Here is a 12,708-nt window from a genome sequence, read left to right on the forward strand (position 1 = left end):
TTTGCTACGAGCAGGTAATCTGGAGAGATTTTGACGTCATTTGAGATCCAGTTTTATTAAACCTTTCGCATAATAGTTTTAAGATCTATTAAAGATGTTATAAAATGAGATTTTCTATTTCTGTTGTTTCAACATATATTAGCATGAATTCTTCTATAGAGAACTTTCTCTATTAACTGGAATTAATTTGTTTATCCTGAAATGTTTCTTCTAGAAAAGCAGGATAAATGTTTAATTCTTTTACTTTATTTACCAATTTTCAGATAAGGAGTTAGAGTATAGAACCCTTCCAGCGGGAACATGTTTTTCCAGGAAGGAACAGGCTTTCTCTCTCTTCTCTGTAAAATATTCTTATGATCTTAATGAATTTTATATGTTCAGTGTGGTTCAAACAACTACTGTTATTATTTTTAAGTTAAATTTGTTCTTTTTGTTGCTTTTACTAATGCCTTTATTTATCCTTTTTTCTTTACATATTCATGCAGTCCTTTTCTTTAGACATTGGCTCATTGTCTCTTGGTTCACTACTATAAGCGTCAATGAAATTAGCATATTTCAGCCTTGACCATCATTGCATTTTAGACAGTTATATTTTTTTGATGTTTACTTTTCGACTCTGCTGTTCAGCTTGTCAGAGTTAAATGGTGTCCTTTAACTTTTATCAGCCAACTATGAGATAACCATTTATACACCTTTATTCTTTTACCTTATTCCCATCTTTGGTTTCCCGTTAAATCCACAGTTAAATTTGTTCAATGGTAACTGACAATGCATTTGCTAAGAGGTTCTCAGTCACCCCTTGGTTGGATAAAGCTTGTCCTCTAATAGATTACCTCAGAAGAGCTAACTCATGGTGTGATCTTCCCTGAGTACATGCTAACAACTTTGTCAATAGTCTTGATACTTAAAAGACTACTTGGCTAGTTAAACAGTCTTTGGTTCACCCTGTATTAGTTTCCTCGGGCTGTCGTAACAAGTTACCACAAACTTGAAACAGAAATTCTTTCAAAGTTTTGGAGGCCAGAAGTCTGGTATCATGGAGTCAGTAGGGCCATGCTTTCTCTGCAGACTTGGAGGAAGTTTTCTCTTGCAGCTTCTGGTGGCTCCAGACATTATTGGCATTCCTTAGTCAGTAGATGCATCACTCCAGCCAGTCCCTGCCTATCTTCACATGACAGTCTCCTTTCTGTCTCCTCTGCTTTTAAGGACACCAGTCATTAGATTTAGGGCTCACCTTACTCCGCTATGACCTCAGCTGAGCTAATTGCATTTGCAAAGATCCTACTTCCAAATGAGTTCACAATCTGAAGGTTCCAAGTGGACATGAAGTTTGGTAGGACACTGTTCAACCCGCTGAACTTCAATGATATAACTATGATGTCTTTTAGAATTGGCATTCTGGGCAAATTTCCCAGATACTCGGTATGTCTCTCAGTGTAGATATTTAGGTCCTCTCCTAAATTTTTTATTTTTTAGAGACAAGATCTCACTCTGTTGCCCAGACTGGAGTGCAGTGGCATGATCATAGCTCACTGCAGCCTTGAACTCTTGGGCTCAACAAGTGATCCTCCGACCTTGGCCTCCCAGAGTGCTAGGATTATAGGCACAAGCCACTGAGCCCAGACTAAGGTTCTCTTTTGTTTTTTAGGGACATTTTCTTGAATTGTAATTTTAAAGATTAGCTCTATCCCATTAATTTTTCATTTTCAGGGACTCCTTATATATGTATGTTGACTCTTTTTTTTTTTTGAATGTGTCACTTTCTCCGTGGTCCCTTTTATCTGTTTACTTGTTTCACTTTCCTTTTTGCTTTTCTCATTGCTTGCCATACTTTTGGAGAAGTCTGTTGCCCTTTGTGTGTCCTGTGATTTAGTGCTAAGCCTGCAGTGATTTTGTTCTTTTCTTTTTTTTCAGTTTCTTTTCTGTGTTATATGAGCTCCCACTTTACATCTCGTTATTGTTTGCCCATCTTTTCTGAGTTGTTGGTCTTGTGTTTCATGGCATTTATTCAATATATTGTTGCTTATTATTTTTAATCATGTTAGAATATTGGTTTATGGTTTTTCTCTGCATTGTGGAAATTTGAGTATCCTGAAATGTTTTGATCTGTGTTCTTTATGTTTTCTTTTTATATTTTTCAGTGGACATTGCAGTTTTATACTTCTTATCCCTGTTTGGGCCAGCTATTGTGGGATTGATGGAAGGTTGGTGGCAGGAAGGGAGTTTGGATGATTCTCAGTTCAGGAGATTTCATTTCTGTTAGTGTGGGAAAGGCTTTATCTTCATTATCAGTATGGTTTTTGGTTTTCAGAGCTCTTCTTTCTTGTTTGATCTGACCTTGATTCAATAAAGCCCCTATCTTAATCTCTTCCTTCTCTTCAGCTCTAGTTGCTACCTTCCAAATCCCAAAAGATGTCTTACATCATCACCCCCTCCCTTGCCGCCACCAGGGTGTTCTCAAGACTACAATTCTGGCCCTGTATCTCCTCCCAGCTGCTTCTTGATGGTTTGTTGCCAAGTTTCAGGCCTGTTTCAGTACTTCCCATTTTAGATGGAACCTCTTCCTTCTAGGGAGAAATCCTGGCTGCTATTATCTGAGTCCTACAGCTACTGAGAGTTCTCTGACCTCTTAGCACCTCTGTGAAGCTCTTGCTATAATCCCCACACCAGGGTCAGCTCCAGCGCTTATCCTGCTGATCTTCGGTGTTTACCTCCCTACTTTCTCATACGTTTGTGTTGATAGCTCTCTTCTGTCTCTTACTCTGTAGGTACAGAGCATGGGTATTTCTATTTGTTCTTCTTCTTGCTGTATATAGTTTTTAGAAGGAGGTATGAGAAGAGTCCAGGAGACTGCCATCATTCTTGGGGAACTCAGAAACCCAAACTCAGCTAATGTTTTTGATTTTTTTCTCTGCAGCCAGAAATAAGCTGGTGATGCAGCTGGTTTCATTACTAGCCATGGTGGACTATATCTTGCCCTGTAGTGAGTGACTGCTAAAACAACAATCTAATTGGGATAATTCTGAGTAAGTTTGTTCTCTTGTATAGTTTTATAGTCAGTGAAGAAAACTTCCAAACCAAGAAAATCAGCTGAAGCCATCTCTGACATCCCCTTTCCTTTTAAAAATTCTATTCTGTTTTGAAATCTAAGGCTTTTTCTTTAATACTCTGATAAAGCGGATATGTAAACCTAACTCACCTCTTTTAACTGTTTTCTGTTTATAAAGTCACTTAGGAGATTGAGCTAATATGCAAATAATTGAAACCATGAGTATATAGAAGTGGAGGCAGTATAGGAGAAAATGCGTTTTAAAATTGGAGTTAGGGAAGTTACTTGTGCTTATGTTGCAGGTTGGGTTCTCCAGGAATCAGACTTGGAGCTGGAGATTAGCTTCAGGATGTTTATTAGGGAGTGCTCTTGGGATGACAACTGTGAAAGAGAGGGAAGGAAGTGGGATAGATGCAGGGAAAAGTGGAGTTGCAGTGTCATCCCAGTGGAGCATGGGAATCCTTAAGCCAAATATTTAATAGTCGTTGTCTTTGGCTATGCAAGATAACCTGACCTTTTTTAGTTTTGTCTTAATACATGTCTATTTTACAAATACATATATACTACTTTAGTACTCTGAAAAAAAATAAAGCTTTCTGTTTTGGGGGAAAATACAAATAGTTTTTTAGAAGAGAGTTATTTTGTCAGTCATACATGGCATTTTGGGTTCTGAAGAATATAACCTTTAGTTTTAAAGCTTCAGTGCCATTAATGGATATTATATTTGCTTTTCAGCTTGGGCAATGGTAGATGGTGGTTCAAATGTGAAAGCCCGCTCTTCCTACAATGAGAAGACCCCAAGGATCGTTGTGTCTCGTTCCCATTCAGGGATGGTCAAACAGGTCGCTCTTCAGACTTTTGGAAACCAGACTACAATTATCCCAGCTGGTGGGGCTGGTATGTTCCTCTTCCTGTGTGATCCCTGGAGAATGTTCCTGGCATGGTCAAGGCTATGTTAGGAGACTAATTTGCTTGTCCATGCTTGGGAAGAAAGTGAGGAGGAGTGGTGTACTTTCAAGGCAGGCTTGGTCTCCTGTTTGGTAACCTCGAGGGTGAGATTTTAGTCACTCTGCCCTTCTTATTAGAAAGAAGCAGTCTCACAACAGTGATTTCTCTTTCTTGAATACACAAAAGCATATTCCCATTAGATCTACCACTAATTGCTTTTTATGCAATCTGATTTCAAAATAATTGTCTTACTTAACTGTGGGAATATCAGGGAGAGGAATAAAGATCAAGCACTTAAGATGCTTCATATGGCAGAAAGACGCCAGGAGTCATCATTAAGTATTATTAGAAAGGCTAATCCCTGAGTCACTTTTAACACCCCTGAACTCTTTAACCTGCGTGCCTGGGATGAGCAAGAGAGGCTAGTGCACACCCACCTTACTGTGTATTCTGTACTATTGTATTATAGTCAGCCTAGTTTTTCGGAAAATAAACCGATAATACAATTTCAAGCTTCGTGAGCCATATACAGTCTCTGTTGCATACTATTCTTTGATTTTCTTTAATGAACTTTTGAACATATTTTTTAAAAATTCTCATCTTAAGAGCCCTGCAAGAACAGGCCATGACCTAGATTTAGCTTGAGGGGCTGTTTGTCAACTCCTGTTATGAGTACTGTCTAACATGTCAGAAATGTTTTAATTCAGGTTAATAGCAAATTATGGTCAGAAAACAAATGTGTTGGAAAACCTTCTCAGCACACATAAAGGGAGAAGTAATACTTCTTAACTTTTTTTTTTTTTTTTTTTTTTGAGATAGGGTCTCATTCTGTCTCCCAGGCTGGAGTGCAGTGGTGTGATCTAGGCTCACTGCAACCTCCGCCTCCTGGGCTCAGGTGATTTTCGTGCCTCAGCCTCCCGAGTAGCTGGGACTACAGGCATGCACCACCATGCCTGCCTAATTTTTTATTTTTAGTAGAGACGGGATTTTGCCACAGGCTGGTCTTGAGCTCGTGAGCTCAGGCAGTCTGCCTGCTGTGGCCTCCCAAAGTGCTAGGATTACAGGTGTGAGCCACCACACCTGGCCGATACTTTTTAACTTTTATGCCTAATAATTTTAATTTTCTGTTCTATATATCTGCTTTCTTTCATATGGCTTCATTATTTTCTTAGAGGCTGTCTGTTAGGTTGGTTAGGAAAAGTAATGTCCAGAATACCCAGCAGGGATGAGATGACTAGGTTCTAGATCCAGTTTCTCTGCATTTGTTTTATTACTTTAATTTTTAAATTCTGCCTCATTACAAAAAGGCTTTAGAGTGGTAGTGTTACTGTTAGTTCTCTTTCACATCAGGCCTACTTAGATGTTTAGGTAAAACTTGTGTGTGTAATATGTCATTCCATAGAAAATGGCACATACTGAATGTGTCATTCCATAGAAAATAACCACAATGTAGATTTAAAATTTTTAAATTGTAGATATATATTTGGTTACATTTGAGACTAGCTTAATAAGTTACTTTGCAGGCCGGGTGTGGTGGCTCACGCCTGTAATCCCAACACTTTGGGAGGCCAAGGCAGGCGGATCACGAAGCCAGGAGTTCAAGACCCACATGACCAACATGGAGAAACCCCATCTCTACTAAAAAATACAAAAAAATTTAGCAGGGCGTGGTGGCACGCACCTGTAATCCCAGCTACTCAGGAGGCTGAGGCAGGAGAATCACTTGAACCCGAGAGGTGGAGGTTGCAGTGAGCCGAGATTGCGCTGTTGCACTCCAGCCTGGGCGACAGAGTGAGACTCTGTCTCAATAAAAAAATAAAAAATAAGTTACTTTGCAATGTGTTTTTGTTCTGAGTTTAATGTTTATACTGTTACTTTAAATTTTTTTTTAATTTGAAATAATTTTAAACTTAAGCAGTTGCAGAGACTGCAGCAAGCTCCTGCACACCCTGTCCTGTTATTTTAACAGTATGCTTAATCAGAAAAGTATGCTACTTTCTTAAAATTTTTTGAATAATAACCTAAATTCTTTGTTTATCTTTTAGGTTATAAAGTTTTAGCACTTTTGGATGTGCCTGATAAGAGTCAAGAAAAAGCTGATTTATATATCCATGTGACATACATCAAAAAGTGGGATATATGTGCTGGTAATGCCATCTTAAAAGCCCTAGGGGGGCATATGACTACCCTGAGTGGTGAAGAAATCAGTTACACTGGTTCAGACGGCATTGAAGGGGGACTCCTTGCTAGCATCAGAATGAACCACCAGGCCCTGGTCAGAAAACTCCCAGATCTAGAAAAGACAGGACATAAATAAGCATAACTGATTACAGGATACAGTTCTTCACAGCTGAAATGGTTAGCCTGAGATGCTGGAAGCTTCAAAGGATTGGTGGAGACTAGGCATGGTTAAGGCCATCCCAGACTTTTTAAAGTATTTATGAAGCATCAGAGACTTATTTTCCCTGTAATAGGATGCAAGATCAGGGAAAATGGGTTGCTTTGTGTCTCAAGTATTGTCTTTATTTTTGAGACTATTTTCATACAGTTGTCATACACAAGGGGCATATATATATTTGTGAATTAAAATCTGTAGCTGAGTCTACATTGTTATGAGTCACCATTTTCACACAACATCATGAATCTTCACTGTTTGTTAGTACTTTCATATAGAATTCGGTTGAAGGAAAGATTGATTTTTGTGTAGATGTTTAATATAACTTTACAGCTATATCTCATTGAAAATAAAGTCATTGGGGATTTTTACCTCTAATTTGGATGGAAAGCACAAGAAGCCACACATTCATTAATATGCAACAAATGTATTTATGTTACTGGATATTTCTATGGATTAAAATAGAAAAAGTTTAATTGATTTTTCCTTTGAAATTTTAATAACAGGTTCACCAGCTGGTAGAAAATAGAGATACATGATGGTTTGCATTGTAATAATTTCTGTATGTGTGTATGTTGTTTTGTTTTTATAAAGAAAAGTGTGTTTGTACCCATATGAGTTCAGCATTTCTGCCGTCTTGCTATTTTCATTTTCCCTATGGAAGATGCATGGTTGCATCCTTTTCCTTCTGACCAACGCTTAGTCTTTAACTTTGTAAGGTTCGGTTTAAGGTTTCAGGGTTAGCACTATAGTTTTGGTTCATTTTCTCATTAAGGATAAAATATGCTATAAGGCACTATAAGAATATAAATGATTCTATTACAGTTGAAAGTTACTTGACATTACATGAATTGAACTAGCTTTCATTATTTTCAGACACTTTGTTTTAGTATTTTTTTTTTAATTTGCCAGGTTTGTATATAGAAGATTCTCTCATTATCGAGAATGAGTATGGTTGCTTTTGCCATGGTTGTTTTTACTATTAATAAATGTATCTAGCCTAACCAAACTCTGAAAGTTTAGTAACTTTTGAGATTCTCTTAATTTCCCTTCAGATTAAAATAGAGAAGGTTGAAGGTACTTTTTGATGAAATTTTTTTCTAGTCTGGTTAGAAAAAAAAAGTTGTGACGTATTCATTGTGTTACCGTAACTAGAACCTTGCTTTCTGTACTTTCATTGGGATGTATGGTTTCTCTCAATGTGAAATCTGGAAACTTCATGTAAACTATCCATGCCATTATTTCATGTGACTCCAGTGCCCTTGTATTCCATAACATACTGATAAAGGAGAGGGGTTTCTCATGGTTTCTTTCTTTGCTAAATTTTTTAACCATAAAGCAGCTTTCCCTTTATTTTCCTATCTTGGAAGTAAAATTGACCAAAGAATGTACGTTCTAGCCTGGTGGAATGTACATACTTTAGGTTTGTATGTTACATTGTCCAAAGCCCTTTACTTTCTTATTAGTAAACTGAATCTAACATAACACAAATGTTTTCACCCAGTCTCTTGCAACTGGTCAAATTCGAGAAGATGGTGGGCCTCATTAGTAGGCCTTTTCAGTGAAAATTCAAAGTTTTGGTAGTTGGAACACTTGATATTTAAATAAGAGTTGAAAATTTTGAAACGAGTATCAGAGACCTCATCTTTTTTACTTTGCAATAAGCTGAAGAAACTTTCTTTTTCAGGAGAGATGGCAAAGGTATATGCTGCTGCCAGAGTCCTGTGGTATAAGCATCTGTTTTTATTATAGCATGTCAAAGTTAGGGAAATTATTATAGTATGTCAAAGTTAGGGAAATGGGACTGGCAAGTAAAAAATGGAATTTAATTTCAATGTTATATGGGAACTCTGATTTAACGGGAGGCAAACTAGCTCGTATTAGCAGGAATTATTTTATTTTATTTTATTTTTTCGAGACAGAGTTTCACTCTTGTTGGCCAGGCTGGAGTGCAGTGGCGTGATCGCGGCTCACCGCAACCTCTGCCTCCCAGGTTCAAGCAATTCTCCTGCCTCAGCCTCCCTAGTAGCTGGGATTACAGGTGCTCGCCACCACTCCTGGCTAATTTTTTTGTATTTTTATTAGAGGCAGGGTTTCTCCATGTTGGTCAGGCTGGTCTCGAACTCCCGACCTCAGGTGATCTGCCCGCCTCGGCCTCCCAAAGTGATGATTTTATTTTTATTTTTAATTGTATTAATCTGCATGTAGATAATGACTTTGTGAAGGTTGTGTGTTGTGTGCAAAACTTAAGATATTGGTTGAGAGTTAAATACATTATTTTTATAATATGTTGGGTATAGTCTAGTTACTAATGATTTTTAAGTACTTTTATAAAAAGTTCATTTTTAAAATTGTTTTTAAAAGCCAATATACATTGCAGAATTAGGAACAGTATTTATATTTATTTATACAAGACATTGTGCCAGAGTATACTAGTAAAACGTTCATGAATGAGTAATGTAATCTCCCAGAATTACATTAAAATTATTTCTAAAAAGTAGCAAAGTCATTACCTTTTACTTTTAATGATCCACACCCCACCAGCTCCTGGTCTTCTTCACTGTTGCCCTTATTTTGAGGCAATTTTTCCTTAAAATATGACTTTTATGCACCACATTTAGTAGAGGCAGTGACATCAGTGATCTCAGTACCCATCAGCTGTCCCCCTCCTCTGCCCCTCTTCATCTCTTCTACCTTGTGACCATTTCCCTTACCGGTTCATGTTCTCCTGTATCTCTGCTTTTCTTTCTTAGCCAGGATACTTCCCTCACAACTCTCACTCTCAAATTCTTTTAGATACACATTTTTCTGGATACTGGCTGCTGAAATCTGAAGCTCTGGTAAAGTTCCTAGTACCGGAGATCAATCCTGGAGGAGGCCTAGTTAACTATTACATTACAAAGACTCCTCAGAAAGTAAAGGAAAATCACCTTCAAAACCACAAACCTTTACGTTGTCAAGTCTAATATGAGTGTTTTTACAAAGTATTTCTTTCTACCCATTGTTCAAGAATGTAAATGTTAAAAAAAAAAATACAAGAGAGTTGGGTAGATGCGCATGCTTGACGAAACTTCCTTTACTGTTTTCCTACTTGTATCCCCAGTTCAGTTGAATTTACAAGGACCTACAAGATGGTCATGTTTGTCTTGGTATGTGCTACCCAATTTTAGTGTTTCTTTTTTTATTTTAAATCAGTAATTATTCAGTTGATTGTTTATACTATATAATGAAGTAACAAAAACATTTTGGTTTGTGTGTTTTAAGTAACAGTTGTGCAAATTCCTCCTGTTTGTTAGGTGCTCCCTTTGAATATTTTGTGAACTGTGTCAGAGGGAGAGGGGTGGTGGCTAGGAAGAGGGTCAGAAAGAAGCTAGAGGGAAGTCAGGGGAAGGGTAACAGGGAGGATGCAAAGCAGACATCTGCCCTGGTCACCCCAGGGTCAGGATATCTGTCCTTGTCTCATGTTGAATTAAGAAATTGGATCGCACTTAGGCTTTGAAGGTGGCAGCTATCTCTGATAGCTGAGCATAAGTAAAGAAAGGTGGAGTGCCAATGCAGAAAGGAAAATATTCAGCTTTCCTCTCTTAGATCGCACTTTGAAGATGGCCTTCTGGAGACAATCTGATGGGTTAAAACAGGAACTGTTGGAATTATTCTGGCTGTAACTACCTATCGGCTATGTGTTGATTGATCCTAGAAAGAAAAAATAATTTTTCATTTTAGATCTTGATTGAATTTAAGATGTATTTATATGCCTACAAAAAGTCTGTCTTGTAACTGTTGTATAAAATAAACCTCATCTATGGTTTCATTTTTAATCTAAAAAAAGTTGTGCCTTAACAATAGGGCATTGTATGTTAATAAGGGAAAACAATCTTTTTAGTAGATGGGGAAAATAGGAACTTTTTGCCATTAAAACTTAAGTTCTTTTGATGTTTTTAATATAGTTGGGGGAGATTCATTAAAATTAAATTGAAATAAAATTATTTTTGCATAACCTAGCATTTACAACTAAAGTATGTTTTTTATAAGAACTGGCATCTTGATGTATATAGGTCTGAAATAATATTTCACCTTTTGATTTTTAATTTTAATAATATTAGGCCAGGATAGATCACATTTTTACAAATCTTAGTTTTAAATAAATTATTTCAGTGTGCTGTTAGTCCTCTACAGTCATTTTGGTTTAAAAAGTGACTATTTATTTATGGTAGCATATCAATAATTTATTAATGTTAAAAAATACTGTGTATGACATTACAAACCAGAACAGTTCCTGGGGGAGAGGATTCTAATTGATTGGCAGTTCTGAGAGGGCAAGAAGAATGGAACTTTATACTTCAAAAGGAGGTTTTGGTTTTACCAGGTACTGCTTATGTAAATTGTTTATTTTTATTTTATCAAAGCCTGGCAGGTATATGCATTCCAATTTACCATTGGCAAAGCTTTATTTATTTTTAAGGTTGGATGTTGAATTAATTTTGTGGGAAAATGAGATTTGTAAGTAGTTTTCTTTCTAGATAAGATAACATAAACTTTCAGAAGTTAAGGATGATGAACAATATTGAAATGACTTGTTATATATTGTGTTTGTAAGGGTTCCCTTAACTATCATAATTAACAATTTGTGGAAACTGAAAAAGCATAAACTGTGTTATTTGATTAGTAATATGTTCCCTTAAAATTCATTTTGAGGTGTATGTTATACACATAGTAAATTTTTGTTCAGGAATGACTTGCTCATTCTGTGTTTTTAAAAATAGAAAATAAGGCATAGTGAGTCATCATTACATCAATTAACCAAAAAATATTTCATCCCCTCCGTCACTGAAATTGTCTGCTTTAGCCACCTTTCTTATTCTTGTGTTAGGAGAGCACATTTATGGACTTTTAATTTCCATGTGCTGTATTGTCCACTACCGGCAGTAGCCAAAGCTAGCTGTTTCAGTCCCACAGAAGAGACGGTGCTCTGCCATGATGACAGGGCACTGCTAGGGCTGGTTTTTCTTGTTTTTCCCTTTTGGCAGTGTGGACTTCAGAAACTAGATGTATATGCACAGGGGCTTGAGTTTACACTAAAACTAGGAAATTGAGTTTTCAATCTATGTTCTTGCCTCTTCATACTTTTATTTATTTTTTGTCATCTGCCTTATACTGGGCTAACAATGAGATAAAATAAAAATACCTTTGAATACTCTTTTCCCTTTCATGTATTTAAAGCCACAGAGGAACTAGACCATTAGCTGTTGCTGTCTCATGCTTAGACACCAGTTTACTTAGCATGTTATGACCTTCCTCACCCATACTACCAAATTTAAATGGGTTCCGAGTTCACCCTCTGAAAGGAAGTAAACTCTTCTCTCCCCATGGTTTTAGAGCAGTTTTTACCTGCAAGCACCATCTCTATATGTGCTTTTACTAGATTATACAGTTCTTGAGAGGGATTGCATCTTGGTGTTTTTGTATTTCCACCTCAACTCCAGCACCTAGCCCAGTCTCTTGCACAAATGTGTGTTGAACTAAATTGAATAAAGGATTATTAGCATTAGCATGTTTCGTGCCTTGGTTGTATAAGCTGGTTGTTTGTTTTGTTACCTTTGCAAATATTTATGATTATCACCCCCCCACATACTAAATTGTTTTTAAAAGTTTTGCCTTTCCTTCAGATAGTACCCCAGGCAATTTGCTGTAGATAATGTGATTGCTTCCAATGACATAATTATCCCAAACTCTCTGCCCCAGATATACTTTGCCAAACGAAATTTGAATTCTCTGAATAAATTGGTCATGTCTAAAAGAGATGGTGTGCTGCATCTCCTTTTTTGCGCGCCCTCCCCCCACCTTTTTTTTTCATTGTGGTAAAACGCACATAAAAGTTTACCATTTTAACCATTTTTAAGTATACAGTTCAGTGGCATTCAGTACATTTACAGTGTTATGCAACCACCTGGAACCAATTCCAGAACCTATTCATCATTTCTAAACAAACTATACTCATTAAATAGTAACTCTTCATTCTCCACCATCCTTACCAGCCACTGCCAAAATCCCTGCGCCCACCCCTGAGCCAACTCCTAGTAACTCTTCAGCTTTCTGTCTCTATGAGTTCATCTGATTTTGAACTCTTAAGTCATCTGTTTGAGAATGGATGTACATGACATACATATTATAAAACTTAACTATGAATCCTTTCTTAGATTTTTAAAAAGATGGAGGATAAAAAGAACAAAAGAAGAAAGGAAAAAATTGTAGAAAGGTGGTAATGTTATTGAACATAAAGGTTTTGGTCTAGGTCTGGTTGTTTGCTTCACAGAAA

General features: G+C 36.9%; 1 protein-coding gene and 1 pseudogene across 1 annotated transcript in view; both read left to right on the forward strand.

The window, feature by feature from the left end:
• BPNT2 (3'(2'), 5'-bisphosphate nucleotidase 2) overlaps positions 1–6,334 on the forward strand; it is a 30,539-nt gene extending 24,205 nt beyond the window's left edge. Inside the window, exons 4-5 of the mRNA XM_032759734.2 lie at positions 3,785–3,946; positions 6,043–6,334. Of these exons, the coding sequence (XP_032615625.1) occupies positions 3,785–3,946; positions 6,043–6,314 (434 nt within the window). The 3' untranslated portion in view covers positions 6,315–6,334. The remainder of the gene's footprint in view (positions 1–3,784; positions 3,947–6,042) is intronic.
• Positions 6,335–8,153: 1,819 nt separating this feature from the next.
• LOC116813274 (histone demethylase UTY-like) lies at positions 8,154–12,478 on the forward strand (annotated as a pseudogene).
• Positions 12,479–12,708: the final 230 nt, after the last annotated feature.

Source organism: Hylobates moloch, unplaced genomic scaffold, assembly GCF_009828535.3.
Source record: "Hylobates moloch isolate HMO894 unplaced genomic scaffold, HMol_V3 SCAFFOLD_9, whole genome shotgun sequence".
Classification (NCBI taxonomy): Eukaryota; Metazoa; Chordata; class Mammalia; order Primates; family Hylobatidae; genus Hylobates; species Hylobates moloch.